Genomic DNA, 17,458 nt, shown 5'->3' on the forward strand with positions numbered 1-17,458 from the left:
GAGAGATGCTCGCCGCTAGACAGGCTATATCCTCGCGATGACTATTACACCCATGACTCCCGCAGCAGGTACTCTTCCTGCTCACGCTCTGCCTAGGACTATGCCTCTTCCAGACCGTCTCCGGCTCCTGCCCCCTCCACTCCTCTGGAACGTGTGACCTTGCCTTGTCAACTTCTGTCGGAACCTGACCATACGCCTTTCGCCGAACAGCCAATCGAAGTCTCGCCAGCAGACTCCTCTTCACCGGACGAAGCAGTCATCCCTGGCGAGGTCTCTCCACCGGATGACCTTCATCAGTTCCAAGATCTGTTCAAGCAAGTAGCCATCGCTCAGGAGATACTGCTGCAGGAACTCAAGGACAAGCAGCACAAACTCTTTAGGAATCTTCAGCCACAGCACAGATCGCGCCTCGCCATTCCCTTGGATGAGGGTATTTTAGAGATTGCTGACGAAATATGGCATGCCCCGGCATCAGCACTGCCAACTAACGAGGGCCAATAGAAAATATTTCATGCCCCCGAAGGGGATGGAATTCTTTTTTGCCCATCCTCAACGTAACTCCCTCGTTGTGGATGCAGCTCAACATAGGGCTAAGGCCCTGCAATTCAAACACCAAGCCTCCGATAAAGAGGCTAAGAGACTGGATCTTTTGGGCAGGAAAGTCTGCACATCTGCAACCCTATTACTCAGAATCGTTAACTATATGGCGAACCTCTCCAATCATACCTTTGACACCTTCTCACGTTTGACTCCACTCATAGACCGCTTACCTGAGTCAAAGTCCATATTGAAATCAGTCATCCAGGAGGGGTACACGTCAGCAAGAACATCCCTCCAAATGGCCATGGACTTCGCTGACACCGCTGCATGCTCTACCACCACCGCAGTCATGATGTGGAGAGCCTCTTGCAAGCAGCTGGTGCCCCTTGGGAGTTACGGAGCAAGGTTGAGAACTTGCCCTTTGACAATGACAAGCTTTTCGCTGAAAATACTGACATGTCCTACACTCCTCAAAGGACTCACGCACAAGGTTGAGAACCTTGGGGATGTAAATGCCTCCCTTCAGGAGATGCTGATACATGCCATACCAGTGCAGGTACAACGATTCGTACATCCGACATCAATGGCATCAACAACAAAGGAGCTTTGATAATCAATGCTCATGCCAGAAACCCCAGCGACATCGCAATGGAATGGCCGTGGCCAAATGGGCCCCAATAACAAGCAGCAAGTTTGATGCATTGGTCGGGGGCGTGCAGACAGTCCCAGGCAACGTCACATATCACTCTACCCACGTCTTCCTCCACTGGTTGAGGCCCTTTGATGCTCATTGATGGAAAATCACAGACAGATGGGTGCTGGAAATCATTCAAATGGGTTACACCATCCCCTTCACTTCCATTCCCCCCACCTCATCCCTTTTCAGGGACTCCTCTCAAAGGTTCTCCTGCGAACAGAAGTCAACCATCTACTCCTTCTGGGGGCTATAGAGATGGTCCCGAACGAATTCAGAAACGGGCTTCTACTTGTTTCCTCACCCAGAAGAGATCCAGAGGTTGGTGACCCATACTAGACCTCCACCGTTTGAACAAATTCCAGCGCAAGCAAAGATTCAAAATGATCACATTATCTGCCATCATTCCTGCACTGGAACATCATGACTGGTTTGCTGCCCTCGACCTCCAGGATGCCTATTTCCACATTGCTATCCACCCCTCTCACAGGAGATTCCTACGCTTTGTCATTGGCAAGGACCACTACCAATACCAAGTTCTACCCTTCGGGTTGTCCTCTGCCCCCAGGGTATTCTCAAAGATCCTATCGGTACTCGTGGCCTTCCTCCGATGGCAAGGAGTAGTCATCTTTCCATACTTAGACGACTGCCTTCTCAAGGGTCCTTCTGCCTCTGAAGTTCTTCACATGATCCATCTCACCAGACGAACTTTCCACACTCTCGGACTCCTCCTCTACTAACAAAAGTCCGTTTTGCGCCCAACTCATGCCTTGGAGTTTATAGGGGCTCACTTGGACTCGGTTGCAGGCAGGGCCTTCCTGCCCTTACACCATTTTTTAGTCCATTCAGGACCTCATTCAAACCATCACCGGCAGTCCGACCGTTCCACTCATAACCTGTCTAAGACTGATGGGCCATATGGCTGCCACAACATACATAGTCTGATATGCCAGACTGCACTTCCACGCCCTCCAATACTGGCTGACACTGGTTTACAACCACACCAGACACGACCTCCACAGGCCAGTAACGCTTCGTCTTTCTGTTACACGGTCGCTCCTATTGTGGACCAACCGGGAAAATCTATTATCCGGGGTACCTTTTTGCCAACAGCAGCTGCACCACCACATTACAACAGATGCTTCCTTACTAGGATGGGGAGCCCACATGGGTCCCTTTTCAGCACAGGGCCAATGGCCACCATTGGAGAAGCGCCTGCACATAAACCTCTTAGAGCTATCATGCTTTTCAATGCCTGCAAGTGTTTCCGCACAAACATCCAGAACACCACAGTGAGAATACTTATGGGCAACATCACGGCCGTGTATTACATCAACCGACATGGCGGAGCTCACTCCCGTTCCCTGTGCATGGAAGCCATCTGTTTCTGGAATTTGTGCATTTGCCACGGAACATCATCACCCTCTGGTATTGGACTATCTTATGCACCTAAAGGAGACAGGCCTTGAGTTAGCGTCTCTTCAAGTACACCTCAGCTGTTTGTCGGCTCAACGCGGCAGCCATGTAAATTTAAATGAAGCGGCTATTATTTAAATCGCCGCTTCATTTTACTCTGTCGGGTAGCCTAATCTACATGCCTCTGTCGCCAGAGGCATGTAGTCTAGACGTACCCTAAAGCTCTCCATGAGGAGGGTAGAGCAATCTCCAGGGCAGCCCTCCAGGTGGCTCTCGACGTGGCTGATGCTACTGCCTGTGATGGCCACAGATGTGGTCCTACGCTGTAGCTCCTGGCTCCAGGGCTCTGGGGTCCCTTCGGAGCTCCAAAACACCATCCAGGACCTCCCCTTTGAAGGTCCCTCGCTTTTTTCAGAGCAAACGGACCAACTGCTCCACGTTCTCAAGGACATGTGTGCCACCCTGAAATCCTTGGGCATGCACACCCCTGCTGCTCAGAGGCCCTTGTTCCCAAATAAGAATGTTCCTAGATTGTCTCCACAAGCTCCATGCCATGACTTCTCCCGCAGTAGAAGCAGAAGCGGTAACGGCAGGAATAACAGGCGCCAGCCCCAGATCAGAACCAGGGGCCTCCCAATAAAAACTCAGGGCCCCTGCCAGGGGTTTTGATGGGACGCTTGAGGGCATTCTGCCAGTCTCCCCACTCACCTTCCAGGACCATTTATCTCACTTGCTTCAGGCCTGCCAGTCCATTACGTCAGACCAATGGGAGCTGGAGATAGTGGAAAGGGGTTATGTAATCTCTTTCCACTCGCTCCCAACCCCCTACCTGCCCCTTTTCAGGGACCCCTCTCACGAGCCTCGGCTCAAGAAGAGGTTCACCACTTCCTTACGCTGGAGGTGGTAGAGTGGGTTCCCTCTGACTTGCAGGGCAGGGGAGTCTATTCCTGTTATTTTCCTGTCCCATAGGCCAAAGGGGGTCTCCGTCCAATTTTGGACCTCAGAGCCCTCAACTCGTTCATTTCCAAAGCAAAATTCAAAATGGTAACATTGGTCTCCATAATTCCCTCGTTAGCCCCCAGAGACTGGTACGCTGCCCTTGACTTAAAGGACGCTTATTTCCATTGCCTCCCACCATCAGAGGTTCCTTGGTTTTACTGTGGGCGTGGACCACTACCAATTCACGCCTTCCTTTTGGCATTTTGACGGCCCCTCAGGTCTTCAGCAAATGCATGGTGGTTGTGGCCACCGTTCTGAGGAAAGGAGGCATTTAAGTGTTCCCCTACCTCTGACTGGCTCCTAAGGGGACATTCCGAGTTAGGTGAGAGGCCACATCGGCCTGGTCCAGAGCCTCTTTGGGGATCTCGGGCTTCTTCTGAACTTGGACAAGTCAACCCTGATCCCAATCCTGATGATAGTTTGTGGGTGCCTCCCTGGACTCTTTGTTGACAAGGGCCTCACTGCTCAGGTCCCGGTTCCGCTCAATAGAGGCTGCTGTCAGGGCATTATAGAACTTTCCAGTGACTACCGCCTGGACATGCATGAGGCTCTTGGGCCTCATGGCTGCCTGCACTTACATAGTGCAGCATGCCAGACTGCGCATGTGCCTGCTTCAGATGTGGCTATTGCGAGACCACAACCTGGCTGTCCACTCATATGGGACAGCGTGGTGACGGTTCCCACCCCCCTCCAGACCAGTACTGTCCACACATCTTGTCTCAGATACCAGCTGGGGAGCACACCTGGGGGACCTGCATACACAAGGTATGTGGGCCGTGGACGAGCTCTCCCTGCATATCAATATCAGAGAGCTCCGGGCAGTCTGTCTGGCCTGTGCGGCTCTCCTCAGAGGTAAGTCCATCCTTATCCTGTCAGACCGCACGACAGTGGTGGCGTATATAAACAAGCAGGGCGGGGCACGATGCCCTCGCCTGTGTCTGGAGGCAATCCGCCTCTGGGATCTCTGTATCGGGTGGATATCCACCTGATGGCCTCGTACCTCCCAGGTTCTCAATATGTCCTAGCGGACAGGCTGAGCAGGACCGTTGCTGAGCGTGAATGGTCTCTAAGATGGGATGTGGCCCATTCCACTTTTTGTGCGTGGGGGGGGAGGGGTCTCCCCATCTAGACCTGTTCGCCATAGGGGAGAACTAGAAGTGCCTAAGGTTCTGCGCCATCGTGGGACGGGGTTCTCTGGGAGATGCTCTCCTCCTCCCCTGGCTGGAGGGTCTGCTCTCTGCCTTCCCGCCATTCCCACTCATTCACATGGTCCTCCTGAGAGTAAGGGAGTTCAGGGCATCACTGATCCTCATCGCCCCAGCGTGGCCCAGACAGCACTGGGTCTCAGCCCTTCACAGTCTGTCATGCGAGAGACCTATGGTCCTCCCGCTGTCCCCGGACCTGATCTCTCCGGACTTAGGCACACTCCACCCCCCAGACCTGTAGTCGCCGCACCTGACAGCGTGGAAGCTCCGCGGCTGATGGTGGCAGAGCTTCAGTGCTTGGCCCGGGTCCAGGAAATCCTATTGGGTAGTAGAAAACCTTCCACTAAGGTCACCTAGCTCACCAAGTGGAAGTAGTTCTACGTCTGGGTCTCCTGTGATCTTGGATTACCTGTTGGACCTCAGGCTCCAGGGACTCTTCTCCTCCTCCTCCTCCATTGAAGTCCACCTAGTGGCTATTTTGGCCTTCCATCCCGGAGAAGGGGGAAAAACCCTGTTTGAAAACCCCATGGTTAACAGGTTTCTGAAAGGAATGGACAGACTCTACCCTCATGTCTGTCAGCCTGTTCCCCAGTGGAACCTCAGCCTGGTTCTCTCAAAACTCACAGGGCCACCGTTTGAGCCATTGGCAACATGTTCCCTACTGTACCTGTCCTACAAGGTGTCCCTCCTGGTAGCGCTCACATCTGCCAGGTGGGCATCTGAACTCAGGGCACTCACCACAGATTCCCCCCCGCCTTCTCCCATACAGTGTTCTTCAAGGTTAAGGTCAGGCTCCGCCCTCACCCTTCTTTTTTTTTTACCCAAGGTGGTGTCTGCCTTCCACGCCTCCCAAGACGTTTTCTTCCCAGTGTTTTGCCCCATGCATCAGGGAAAGAACAGGCTTTACACACTTTAGACATTAGAAGGGCTTTAGCCTTTTATTTAGATAGGACAAAACCATTCCGGAAATCGCCCCAACTCTTTGTGGCCGTTGCAGAGCATGTAAGGGGGCAACCTGTGTCCTCACAGAAGATTTCCTCCTGGATTACCACCTGCATTAAGGAGTGCTATGCCCTGGCGGGGGTTCCAGCTCCTTCCCTTAGAGTGCACTCCACGAGGGCCGTGGCCTCTTTCACGGCTTTAGCAGCACGGGTCCCTATCCTGGACATCTGCAGGGCTGCCTCCTGGTCCTCGGTCTACCCTTTGGCTAATCATTATGCGCTGATACACCAGGCCTGGGAGGACGCCACCCTGGGCAGGGTGGTTCTCCATTCATCGGAAGCATCAGCATCCGGCCCTCCTCCTTAGGTTCTGCTTTGGAGTCACCTACATGGAATGCACATGAGCAATCACTCGAAGAAAGAACAGTTACTTACCTCGTAACTGTTGTTCTTCAAGATGTGTTGCTCATGTCCATTCCAAATCCCCTCCCAAATCTCCAGAGTATTCCGGTAAGAAGGAACTGAGTGGGTGGAGGACCAGCAGGAGTATATATGGGCTGGTATACCGGTGCCACTCCAGGGGGCTCCCCTGCTGGCCCAACAGCTACTGCTGAGGGAAAAATCTCAGATGTGTGCACGCACCTACATGGAATGGACATGAGCAACACATCTCAAGAACAACAGTTACTAGGTAAGTAACCGTTCTTTCTCAGGTAGACCAGGCCTCAGCAAGAAGCATATTATTGAAAGCCTGGGTGTACACATGTTTCCAAACATAGGGAATAACATAGAAGGGGTTGCAGGTGTTAAAGTGATAAAGCACGTCAAGTGCTCATGGCACTTGGGACTTTGGATTATGCTTCCACACATAAGGTGGCTGAAGTAATATCTTTTATTGGAACAGAAGTTGTTCGCTTATGCTGGTGAAAGAAACAAGTTTTTGAGCCACATGCAGCACTATACAACTCAAAAGCTTATGTATCTTGCCAACAGAAACTAGCCCAACTGAGTTTTACCTTACCCAACTTGACTTTGCTATCCTGGGACCTACACAGCTACCACAATACTGCAGATAAGCTCTTACCTACATTTTGAGTTTCTGATTTGAGTGTTTTTAATATTTGTATAATCCAGAGCAGTATATTATAAATCCCTGTCACCAAACAAATAGCATTTGTGTCTAGCCTGAGACAATTAAGAACAGGACTTCAAATGAGCTATTTGAATAGAGGTAAGAGTAGCACCTTTCTAGCAGAAAATATAAAAGCTAACTCATCTCAAAGTTTAGCATCAGTTCTTTTTTTTGCTTTGAGAATTAGTAAAATTGTGTATCTTTGTTTAGGAACCATGTTTTCTTGATTCCTGATAAATGAAGGGAGCAGAGCAGAAAGCTTCATTTAACAAGTGTCTTATCTTATTTGTTGCAGCACAACAAATGTGGAAGGTCATTTGTAAATTTAAATAGAAGACCTGGGGGATGTGTCTTATCAACTGATTTATTTTACTCTTCTTCCCCACCCCCCCATTTTGCAGTTTGTTGCATAATTTAAGGACCCGGATCTAAGGCTTGGTGGCCTGTCCCTTGTGATTCTTGGTTTATGACTGTCGGCTTTGCGGAATACGGCTGAGATGAAAGGATTTCTTGAGGATGCAAACTACTCCATTGGCTTGCTGGATGAAGGAGCAACTCTCGGAGATGTTATTGACAACTATGTTTATGAACATACACTTGTAAGTATTTGACCAAGTCCTACTAGTTTATTTTAATTACATTAATATTCATGTCTAAATTGCTAATACTAGTTTGAAACTAGAAATTGAAAAAGGTATGTCAGACTGTCACATGTATTATAGGCAAAATGGCCATGGTACATGAAGTTAAGGTTGCCTAGCATTTTTAATTTTAAACCTCTTTCCAACTGCCTATAACCTTGCTGAATTTAAACCATTTTGGGCTGAAGTTTTTCATGTTTGCTCTGTCTCAGTCTGAATTTTGTGGCAAAGTTTGAGCAAAAACTGGTTAGCCACTTTCAAGAATTAAGTTATGGGGGGAAATAGCCTTTCCAGTGTTAAATAAATAAAATTATCCAGCTGTTCCTAAGAGCTTAGCATCCATGGGATCTGGAGCAGGTATCTGAGGTGTGGCCAGTACATAGTGCTGCGGTTAGAGAATTACCTTTTATTGTCCCCATGAAAATTTGCCCAGATTTGGCTGATTTATAAGCATCTGAAAAGAATAATTTTCACATGGTCAGAGATTGTTTGGGTTTTCCATTAGCCCCATAGAACTCTTCTCTGTATATACTAAATGCTCAGTAAAAAAGGGCTATGACATCACAGGAATATCCAGAAGATCCAAGACTAGAACTCAGCACCTTCTCCTGGCTTCTAGTGCAGCGTACGTGTTCTAGGCTGAAGAAGTAAATTGTTGTTTTCTCACTGCACCCCTGTTCCTAGCATGTAGGAGGCTTGTTGGGATCTGGGAGCATATATAGCATGCTTAGCATATGTGAAGAAATGGGGAAAACAATAAATGTCATCTCTCAACTTTAATTAGGCTCTTGATACAGTCTCACATGATCTCATCATAAGCAAACTAGGGAAATATATTCTCTCATTTGAGAATAGTTCTCAATGGTTCAGAGTCAAAGTGAATGGGTACATCTCCAGTGGAATCCTAGAGCAGAGGTGGCCAACTTGTTAGAGATGAAGAGTCAAAATAGCGGTGGATAAAGCATGAAGTGCCATGTACTGGGAAGGGGAGTAGGGGGGAGAGTTGAGTGCAAAAAAAAAAAAAATCCACACCATGCCAGGGAAAAATAGGTGCCAGTACACCGTCCCGGGGCATACCATCACAAAAAAAGCGTGGGAAGGGGTGAGAGGTGCAAGCTCTGGGAGGGAATTTGGGTGCAGGAAGTAGAGAAGAGGATGCTGGCTCAGGGAGGGGGCTCCAGGCTGGAGAATGTTGGGGTCAGGGGGGTGGTTAGGGTGCTGCGTGAGCTGCAGGCTTGTGGCTGTGAGGGTGCAGGAGTTTGGGGTGGGGTGCATGAGGGCTTCAGGGCAGGGAGGCTGGGAGTATGATGGGTTCAGGACACAGATTTGCAGTGTGTGGATGGTGCAGGAGTGTTGTGGCAGAGGACTGGGGATGCAGGAGTTTGGGGATGTGAGCAGCTCAGGACGGAGTTTTAGTGTATGATAGGCTCAGGTTTGGGGCCTGTGGGGTACAGGAGTGTTATGTTGCTGTGGCCAGATGGGGGCTGGCCACAATTGGGAGCTTGTTAGCCAGACTTCATTTTTAAATATATTATCTCAACACACAATTTTTCAGCATTGTTTTTATTTGAGAGGGACGGGGAACCTGTTTTGAGTCGGATCACTAACCCACAGAAAAGTCAGTCGGGGTGGGAGCAGGGTACGCGTGGGAGGGGACTGGCCAGGGGGAGGGGACATACAGCTGAGGCCAGAACCTGGGGATCCTGGGTCTCAGGAAGCATGCAGGCTGCTCTTCCCCTCCCCTAGGCACCCCTGCTCTAACCCAGTCCACTTTCCCAGAGCCAGGCACTCCCCCCCAACCCAATCCCCTTTCCCTTCCCCAGAGCCAGGCACCCCTCCCCTTGCCCAAACTAATTCGCCGGTCGCAGAGCTGCCGCTACAGCCACACGCGTCTCCCTCCAGGCACTGGGGCATGTGCGCTGAGTGGCCTGCCTTGAGACGTGTTGCCTGGGATACCATGTGCACCCTGCCCCCCAATCCAATCCTCCTCCCTTCCCCCAGACTAGAGCTAGGCACCCGCTCTAACATAATTCTTGGGTCCCAGAGCTGCTGCTACAGACACGTGTCTCCCTGCAGGGAATGCATGTACGCTGAGCGGCCGGCACACCATGTGCCACTCTCTCCACCAACCTTATGCTCAGGTCCCGGAGCCAGAGCCATGCCGCCGCCACTGCTACTGCCATGCGCGTCTGGGATGCCATGCGCACACCCCATGCAATCCCCCTCCCCTTCTCCAAAGCCAGGCATCTTCTTCCACCTCCTTCCCCCCGCTTCCCCCCCACATCAGCTCTAGCCCAATTCCCGTCCTCCACTAACTATGCCCAGGTCCTGTAGCCGCTCAGTGAGACCTGGCCTGCACATGTAGGATATGATATATTGCGCTGGGGTCCGTGAGCGCGCATGCGGCTCACAGCGGCCCAGCTGTGAGAGCGGCAGACCTGAGCGGTTCCGGGTTCTATCTCGGCTCAGTTAGGAGCTGCAGTTTTTTTCTTTGCAAGCCGCATGCCGGCCACCCCTCTCCTAGAGGGAACTGTTCTGGGTTCAGTCCTAGTTAATATCGTTAGGATCGTGGCATAGAGAATGCTCTTATGAAACTTGCAGAGGATACCAAGCTGGAAGGAGTTGTAAGCGATTTGGAGGACAGGGCTAGAATTCAAAATTATATCAACAAATTGAAGACATGGTTTGAAAGAAATAAGATAGAGTTCAATAAAGACACATGCAAAATACTACACTTATAATTACACAAATATAAAATCAGAAATTGCTGCCCAGGAAGGAGTATTTCAGAAAAAGATCTCAGGATTATAGAGGATCACAAAATAAATGAGTCAACATTGTAATACTTACCAAAAAAAAAGTAAACTTCACTCTGGAATGTAGTAATAGGAATGTAGTAAGCAAGACATGAGAAGTAATTCTTCCACTCTGCTCAGCACTGTATTGGCAACAATTGGAATATATTGCTGAGCAATTTAGTGCCGAGCAAAGGCCTCCACAGGAAAGATGGGGATAAACTGGAGAAAGTACAGAGAAGAGCAACAAAACTCAAAAGTTTGTAAAACTTGACCTATGAAGAAAAGTTGAAATAATGGGATTTATTTGGTCAACGGAAGACTGGGAAGGGATATAAGTTTTCAAGTACGTTAAATGGGTGGAGAACCTTTTTTGGGGGGGGGGGGGGGGAGAGGGGAGGACGACACTGACCCACAGAATAATCAGTTGGGGGCCACACACAAATTAGAAACAAAAGCAAACTCTCACCAACATGGCTCCTGACAGAGAAGTAGAAAGACACTCCCCACAGTCTCCTCACACACCAGGTCTTACGGGGGCACAGGCTAGTAGATTTTGTGTGCTCCAGGTCTGTAATGGGGCAGTGGAGATGTGGGGGTCCCTGATGCTGAGGGGGCTCTGAGACTCGGGCTGGATCCAGGCAAACTGGGGTTGTTACAAAGAAGAGAGTGATAAATTGTACTCCTTATACACTGAGGACTGCAAAGCAGATTAATATAAAACATTAGAAAAAATTCTAATTGTAAGGGTGATTAAGTGCTGGAGCAAATTACATAGGGAAGTGGTGGAATCTCCATTACTGGATGTCTTTAAGACCAGGAAGGACAAAGACCTGTCTGGGATGATCGTGATGATAAAGATTTAATCTTGGCTTGGTTCAGGGGACTGGACGAGATGACCTATTGATGTCCCTCCAGTCCTACATTTGTGTGATGCTATAGCCAAAAATTAAAGGACTTGAAAAAAAATGCTTGTAAGGAGCTATTTTATAACCTTAAATATCGTTCTAGGAAAAGTCATAAGACCTTTGCCCTGCTGTTGTTGCTGCGGCCACTGTTGCTGCCGCACCACTGCCTGGGTGAGACGCCTGCCTCTTTGAAACTAAGAACATTTAGCTGCAGATGTTGCCTGCAGCCATTACAAGGGTGGGTCCAAGTGTGACCAATCTGAACCAGTGTCTAGAGGCAGTGGTGGACTGGATGAGGTCAAATAAACTGATGTTGACTCCACATAAGACTGAGGTTCTGTAGATCAGGAAGCCATGTTCTGGGAATGTGGTTGTGTTACGTGTTCTGGATGGGGGTCATACTTCCACTGAAAGACCAAGTTATGCAGCTTTGCAGTCCTCTTAAACCTCTTTCTAACATTTGAGAACCAGATTTCTTTGGGTGGCCAGGAGTGCTTTTGGGTAGCTTCTGCCAGCTGCAACTCTTCCTGAATAAGAATGACCTAGCTACAGTGATTCATGCTCTTGTCACATTCCAATTGGACTACTGCAAAGTACTCTACACAGGCTGCCTTTGAAGAGTCTTAGGAAGCTTCAGCTGGTCCAGAATGTGGCTGCTCGAGTTTTAACTAACACCTGTTATACAGAGCACATTAGGCTGGTCCTCTGGCAGCTGCACTGGCTTCCGGTATGTTTCCGAGAACAATTCAAGGTCTTGGTTATGACATTTAAAGACCTAAATGGGTTGGAACCCAGGTATCTGAAGGACCGTCTCCCATAGGAACCTGCCTGGGGATTGAAGTCAGCTGGGAAGCTCTGCTCTGTGGTCTTCCACTTACGGAGATACGGTTAATGTCTACGCCAAGCAGGGCCTTCTCGGCCTTTGCCCCCAAGCTATGGAATTCTTTCCCCCGGGACATTCACCTGGTGCCAGTGCTGTCGCTGTTTTGGCACCAGGCTAATGCCATCCTTTTTACCTGTGCTTTTATTAAGGTGTCTTCACAGGTTTTATGTCCCCCCTTTTGGGTTGTGTCTGTCTATCAGTGTTTTAAAATTTTGTAAGCTGCTTTGAATATTTTAAATAGAGAAGCGTGATACAAATATTTTAAATCAATAATACTTGGCATTTAAAGAAGCACCTTAACTCAAGAAATCTTAAAGTATTATGTAAACAATTGTAATAATTTATTTGAAGGAGTAGGTATGTATTGCATTTTAAAATTGGGTAAATTGTGGCACAGATTGCACCAAAGTCAAATGAAATAGTGAAAGTCCTACATTAAGCCACTGGCAGAACAGAAAATATAATCTGATTCCCATCTGAGAAACATGAAATATTTGTGTTTCATAGGATACTTGTGCTTTTATTTCAGGTCCACCATTATAGAAATTTGACTTATTTTTGTACTGTCCTTTGTTTATAGACTGGAAAAAATGCATTTTTTGTTGGTGATCTTGGAAAGCTTCTGAAGAGACACCTCCAATGGCAGAATGTGATGGCACCAGTAAAACCATTTTACACTGTAAAATGCAATTCCACTCCAGGTGTACTCGAGATTCTGGCAGCTCTTGGAACTGGGTTTGCATGTTCTAGTAAAGTGAGTGTCTTGTTCTGTGTATCCTGTTTGCCTGTCAAATTACCCTCTCTATCCTGGGGCCTATTAAATCTGTACTGGGTAAAATTTCAGCTCTTGGTACCAGTTACTATGCAGACATACTATTTGCCTTAAACTATGTAAACCCTTTATTATTATTTCTTTATCAGGATAGCAATTCCATTTTTGTGCTCTTAAAGCAGCTTATAATGTAGTTTTGCTAGAGGAAAACCTTACTTGAGCTATATGTCTCCACATAAATGAAGATCGATTCACTACTGGTGCTAATTTGACTTGTCTAATGCTTTAATACTGTGGTGTTTTTCAGTCTGAAATGGCATTGATACAAGACTTGGGCATTGCTCCTGAAAACATTATATATACAAATCCTTGCAAGCAAGCTTCTCAGATAAAGTATGCAGCGAAAACTGGGGTAAACATCATGACTTGTGACAGTGAAAGTGAACTAAAGAAAATTGCACGTAACCATCCAAGTGCTAAGTAAGTGTTGTGTTAAAAAGAGAGAAATCTTAAGTTTCTCTTATTGCTGTGGGAATTTTAACTTTGGCTATGGTATGGGTTATCTGTTTACCTGGAAGCAAGAGAAGCATGTGGGTTTTTTAATGCAGTTCACTTGCATGTATTTTGTCCAACCTTCCCTGGCTTGTATAGCAGCATTTCTCTAAAAATAGCATTTTATTGCAGGATTTTCTCTTCTGGGTCTCAGCTTCATAGCATAACAGATGAAACTCCCAAGGCTCAGGAAAGCCTCGGGGAACTTTGGCTTTGGGGGGTCCAACTTTAACTTCAGTATTCTGGCAGTTTAATTTCAGTACTTGGGCGCCTGCCTTGAGGCTTCACCTCTTCTTCATCTACAAGTAGTCTCGCTTTGCATGGCTTCAGTGTTTTATTTCAGGATGTTATGCATTTACTTGACTCCCAGTGGTTTCAGTTGTCAACAAATAAGCTCGTACATTGCCTCTTGTGCCTAGAATGTAGGTGTGTTGTGCAGTGATTTTTAGGATATACCTTCAGACGTCATCAGCGATTTGAGAGTAGTGGGTATTGCCTCCAGTTCCTTCTTGATCTTGACCATGGCTCAGTAATTCAGAAGAGAAATCACTTAATCGTAAACCTAAATCTGCTTTACCTCCTGAGTGCTGGAGTTCTGATAGTGCTACCCACACTGGTACAGATTCCACTTCTCTCCAAACAGTGTAAGAGCTTCCTCAAAGCATCTTGCCTCATTCCCATTCATTACAGGGGACTCCTCCATGCTCTGAGCGTCCCCAAATAGTGGAAGTTAGTACTTGAAATGAATAGTGCTGTGCTTCACATTGGTTAACAAGACACTGCTTCCACATAAATTTCAAAGGAAACACCAAGAAACAAGGTGCCCTGACATACTGCTACCAAAGCACATGACTCTATTCAGGTTCGCATCCTGGAAATGAGTCTGGGGAGATGGTATGATGATATGCTTGGGATCTTGCCATGTCCCTCCTGGTTATCTCTCGGGCTGTCTCAAAGGCTACCGTGCTACCTTCAGTGCCCATCTCCCACCCTGCATTGATACCTGATGGTGCATGGCACTACCAGAGCATCATCTGCACAGAGACTATACCCAAGTGTTGTGTTTGCTTGGTCTATGAAGCATTGGCCATGACGTAGGTACCACATGCACTTGAAGAGTCCTAGCCAGAGTAATGTTGATTACTTCTGTGCTACTGTTTATGCTTCATTAGCTTGTTAGATAGCTCACCTGAATGGGAGCAGGTGGCAAGCAGGATGACAATGGCTTTATTCTGATTCAGATCAGATGACCACCAATAAATTGCAAATACCTCTCCGTTGCAGAGCAGCAGCAGGTTAGCAAAACTGAGCAGATCTGGCTTCTTCTAGCTTCTTAAACTGGCTCAGTTGGCTCGTTTGAGTTAGTGCCAATTCAGGAATCTTCAAAGGCTATAATCCGGACTTTCACCTTCATCCAGTATGGTTGCAGTGCCATTGCATCCTCTTTGGATCCAGCTGGTGAAGAAGCAACATGCTGTCCAGATTGTCATCTATTTCAACTGTTTCCCTTATCTCTGTTTTACCCCATTCCTACATGAGCTTGTGTTTGAGGTGGCCATCACTGGAGCCAAGGCTATGATCCTGAGCTTCAATGCTAAGATTCTTTTGGACAAAGGTTTACTAGTCCATAATCTGGGGTGGGCAATAAAAGACAGGCAGCCCGCAGGATTAGTCCCTGGTGTGCTGCCACTGCCATGTTTACTTGTGCCTCCACAGGTATCAGAGGATCGCAGTGAATCGTTGTTTGTGGCCAGTGTGAGTGGTGGGAAGCGTTGCAGCTGGGGACGCCATTTCCCACCATTTGTGTTGGCCGCGAACAGCGATTTGCAGCCAACGAGAACTGCTATCCTCTGATAACTGTGGAGGCGCATGAAGGTGGAGACCTGCCAGGGAAAAACCTTGCGGGCTGGAATTTACCCACCTCTGCCATAGTTGAAGCCTTTTGCATTCTGAAATATCAGGTCTTCCTGGTCAAAGGACAGACTGACCTTTGGAAAAAAGCCTCTGCCCAGGTTAAGTCAGTTTCCTGAGACAGAATGCCAGGAGTTTTTTAAGGTACAAAATAAATAGTGCAGGGGAGCATGAACCTGCCAGGCACCTGGTGTAGACAGTCTTTGATGTGAGTGATAGTATCTAGCATGTGTACATGAATGCCTTTGTAAGTTAGCCAGGTTAAAGGATCATTCATTCAGACAGTTCAGGTGGCTTGTGCTGTCTTTCTCCTGGATGTTTCTAGCAGTATACAAAATGGCTACATTATATCTTTGTTCCATGTAGTTACAAAGCAGTTGTTTAGATTCAGCTTATAGGAAGAAATCCCATTTTTGAGTTAAAATCTAGTAGAACTTGTACATCTGCAAATTTTCATCCATCTCTCTGTGTTTGGAGAGGACCTTTATGAAGTGTTGATTCCTCAGATTTTTGATGCTTTTGTTATTCAGCCTTCTGAGGCAATCTTTTTCCCTAATTATTTTGTTTTGTGATTGGCTAATTGTCTTTGTGGAGCTTTCAAATGCTGCTAAAATCTGGAATTGACTGAAAGAATCCACAGGTAATAATTATATTCAGGATGTTATGTGACCTCCGGTAGGGGAAGAATAGCTCATGCTCCTACCTACTACCATTGCCTTTAAGGATCAAAAAGCACTAAGATCATGAACTTCCTCCAGCCTCACTTAAGCCAACTGAGACCCAGGAGTGAGAATCCTGCAAGATATTTTCAGATGAGCAGAATTACAAGGTAAAGTAGCTTTTCCTTTATGTTTTGTACAGTTTTCACAGAAAATCTATACTGATGCTTTATAATGCTGTCATAAATACTTGCCAGTTCAGTATGGTGTTTGTAGTCTTTGTTAAGAAATGCATTCAAACTAACCTTGGTGCTAGTTAAGCTGCTGTGTGCAGAAATAGATACTATGTTTTTAGGGGTTCATCTGATGAATTCAAAGATTTGATTTTTGTCAAATATAACTAGGCCCAAAATACAGTTTTATCCAAATGTTATTAAAAAACTTTAGTTATACAATGTTCTGTGATAAATGATTCAATGATCTAAAAAAAATTATCTTCAGTATTTGTGCTGGTAAAAAAGAGCCAGGAAATGAAAATGGCCAGTCTACTTTAATTTTCCCGAATGAGTGAAATGCTAGCAGTAACAAATGGCATAAATGACTGAGCAAGGATGCTGAAGAGCACATGTAGAAAAAATGGAAGTTATTTACTACTTCCTCACCCCAGGTTTATCTGCTGTAAACTGTAATTTTGTAAATGTTGGTTTGAAATTTGGGGATTTCATTAAATATTTGGCAGCTGTTGCATCTAGGGATGTAAAATCCCATTTAGTCAGTTAACCGGTTAAACATTAGATTTAGCTGATTAAGCAGAATCCCCAAGTGGAGGACCCAGTCCATCCTGGTTTGAGCAGCTCCCAGTTTGTGGGGCTGCTGGCTCTGCTGGCACCATGAGGAGCTGCTGGCTCTTGCCCCAGCCCATTACCCCTTCACCATCCCTAGGTGGATCATCACATCGCTGGTAGTAGTCAGCAGTGTGCTTATCTTTGCTTGGCAAGGAGACTGAGCATTCCTTTTCCCCAGCAAGAGTTGGGGGAAAGGAATGGAACACTTCTTGCACCAAATCCAGCTCCCAGTGGATGAGGGGGGATGGGAAGGGTCTCCACATATGTCAGACTTTTATCCGACAAGGCTGGTATAAGATGACAAACATAGCAGGCTGTAAAGGGAATACCAGGTCACTCTTCCTCCTGGCACTCCAGGAGGAAAGGGCTAGAGAGATGCAATCCGTTGTCACTAAGGAGCAGCTTATGGGCAAGCAGCCTTTATGAGAAGGTAACACTTTCTTTATTACAGCACCCAACAGACTCTTGCTGCTACAACAGAGTCTTAGTTGCTGCATTTCCAAATCCCTTTTCCTTGTTGGCTCCATGTTTTAGCCCCTAATTGCTAGTTTTTTCTCTGTACAGG

At 47.2% G+C, this 17,458-nt stretch overlaps 1 protein-coding gene across 7 annotated transcripts in view; it reads left to right on the plus strand.

Moving 5' to 3' along the window:
• Positions 1 to 17,458, plus strand: part of AZIN1 (antizyme inhibitor 1) — a 69,760-nt gene that overhangs the window by 33,855 nt on the left and 18,447 nt on the right. For all 7 annotated transcript variants that reach the window (XM_075919735.2, XM_075919738.2, XM_075919736.2 and 4 more), the window contains 3 exons: positions 7,329 to 7,526; positions 12,735 to 12,908; positions 13,234 to 13,406. In XM_075919735.2, coding sequence (XP_075775850.1) covers positions 7,425 to 7,526; positions 12,735 to 12,908; positions 13,234 to 13,406 — 449 coding nt within the window. In that variant the 5' untranslated portion in view covers positions 7,329 to 7,424. The remainder of the gene's footprint in view (positions 1 to 7,328; positions 7,527 to 12,734; positions 12,909 to 13,233; positions 13,407 to 17,458) is intronic.

Source organism: Pelodiscus sinensis, chromosome 2 (genome assembly GCF_052426305.1).
Source record: "Pelodiscus sinensis isolate ZL-2025 chromosome 2, ASM5242630v1, whole genome shotgun sequence".
Taxonomy (NCBI): domain Eukaryota; kingdom Metazoa; phylum Chordata; order Testudines; family Trionychidae; genus Pelodiscus; species Pelodiscus sinensis.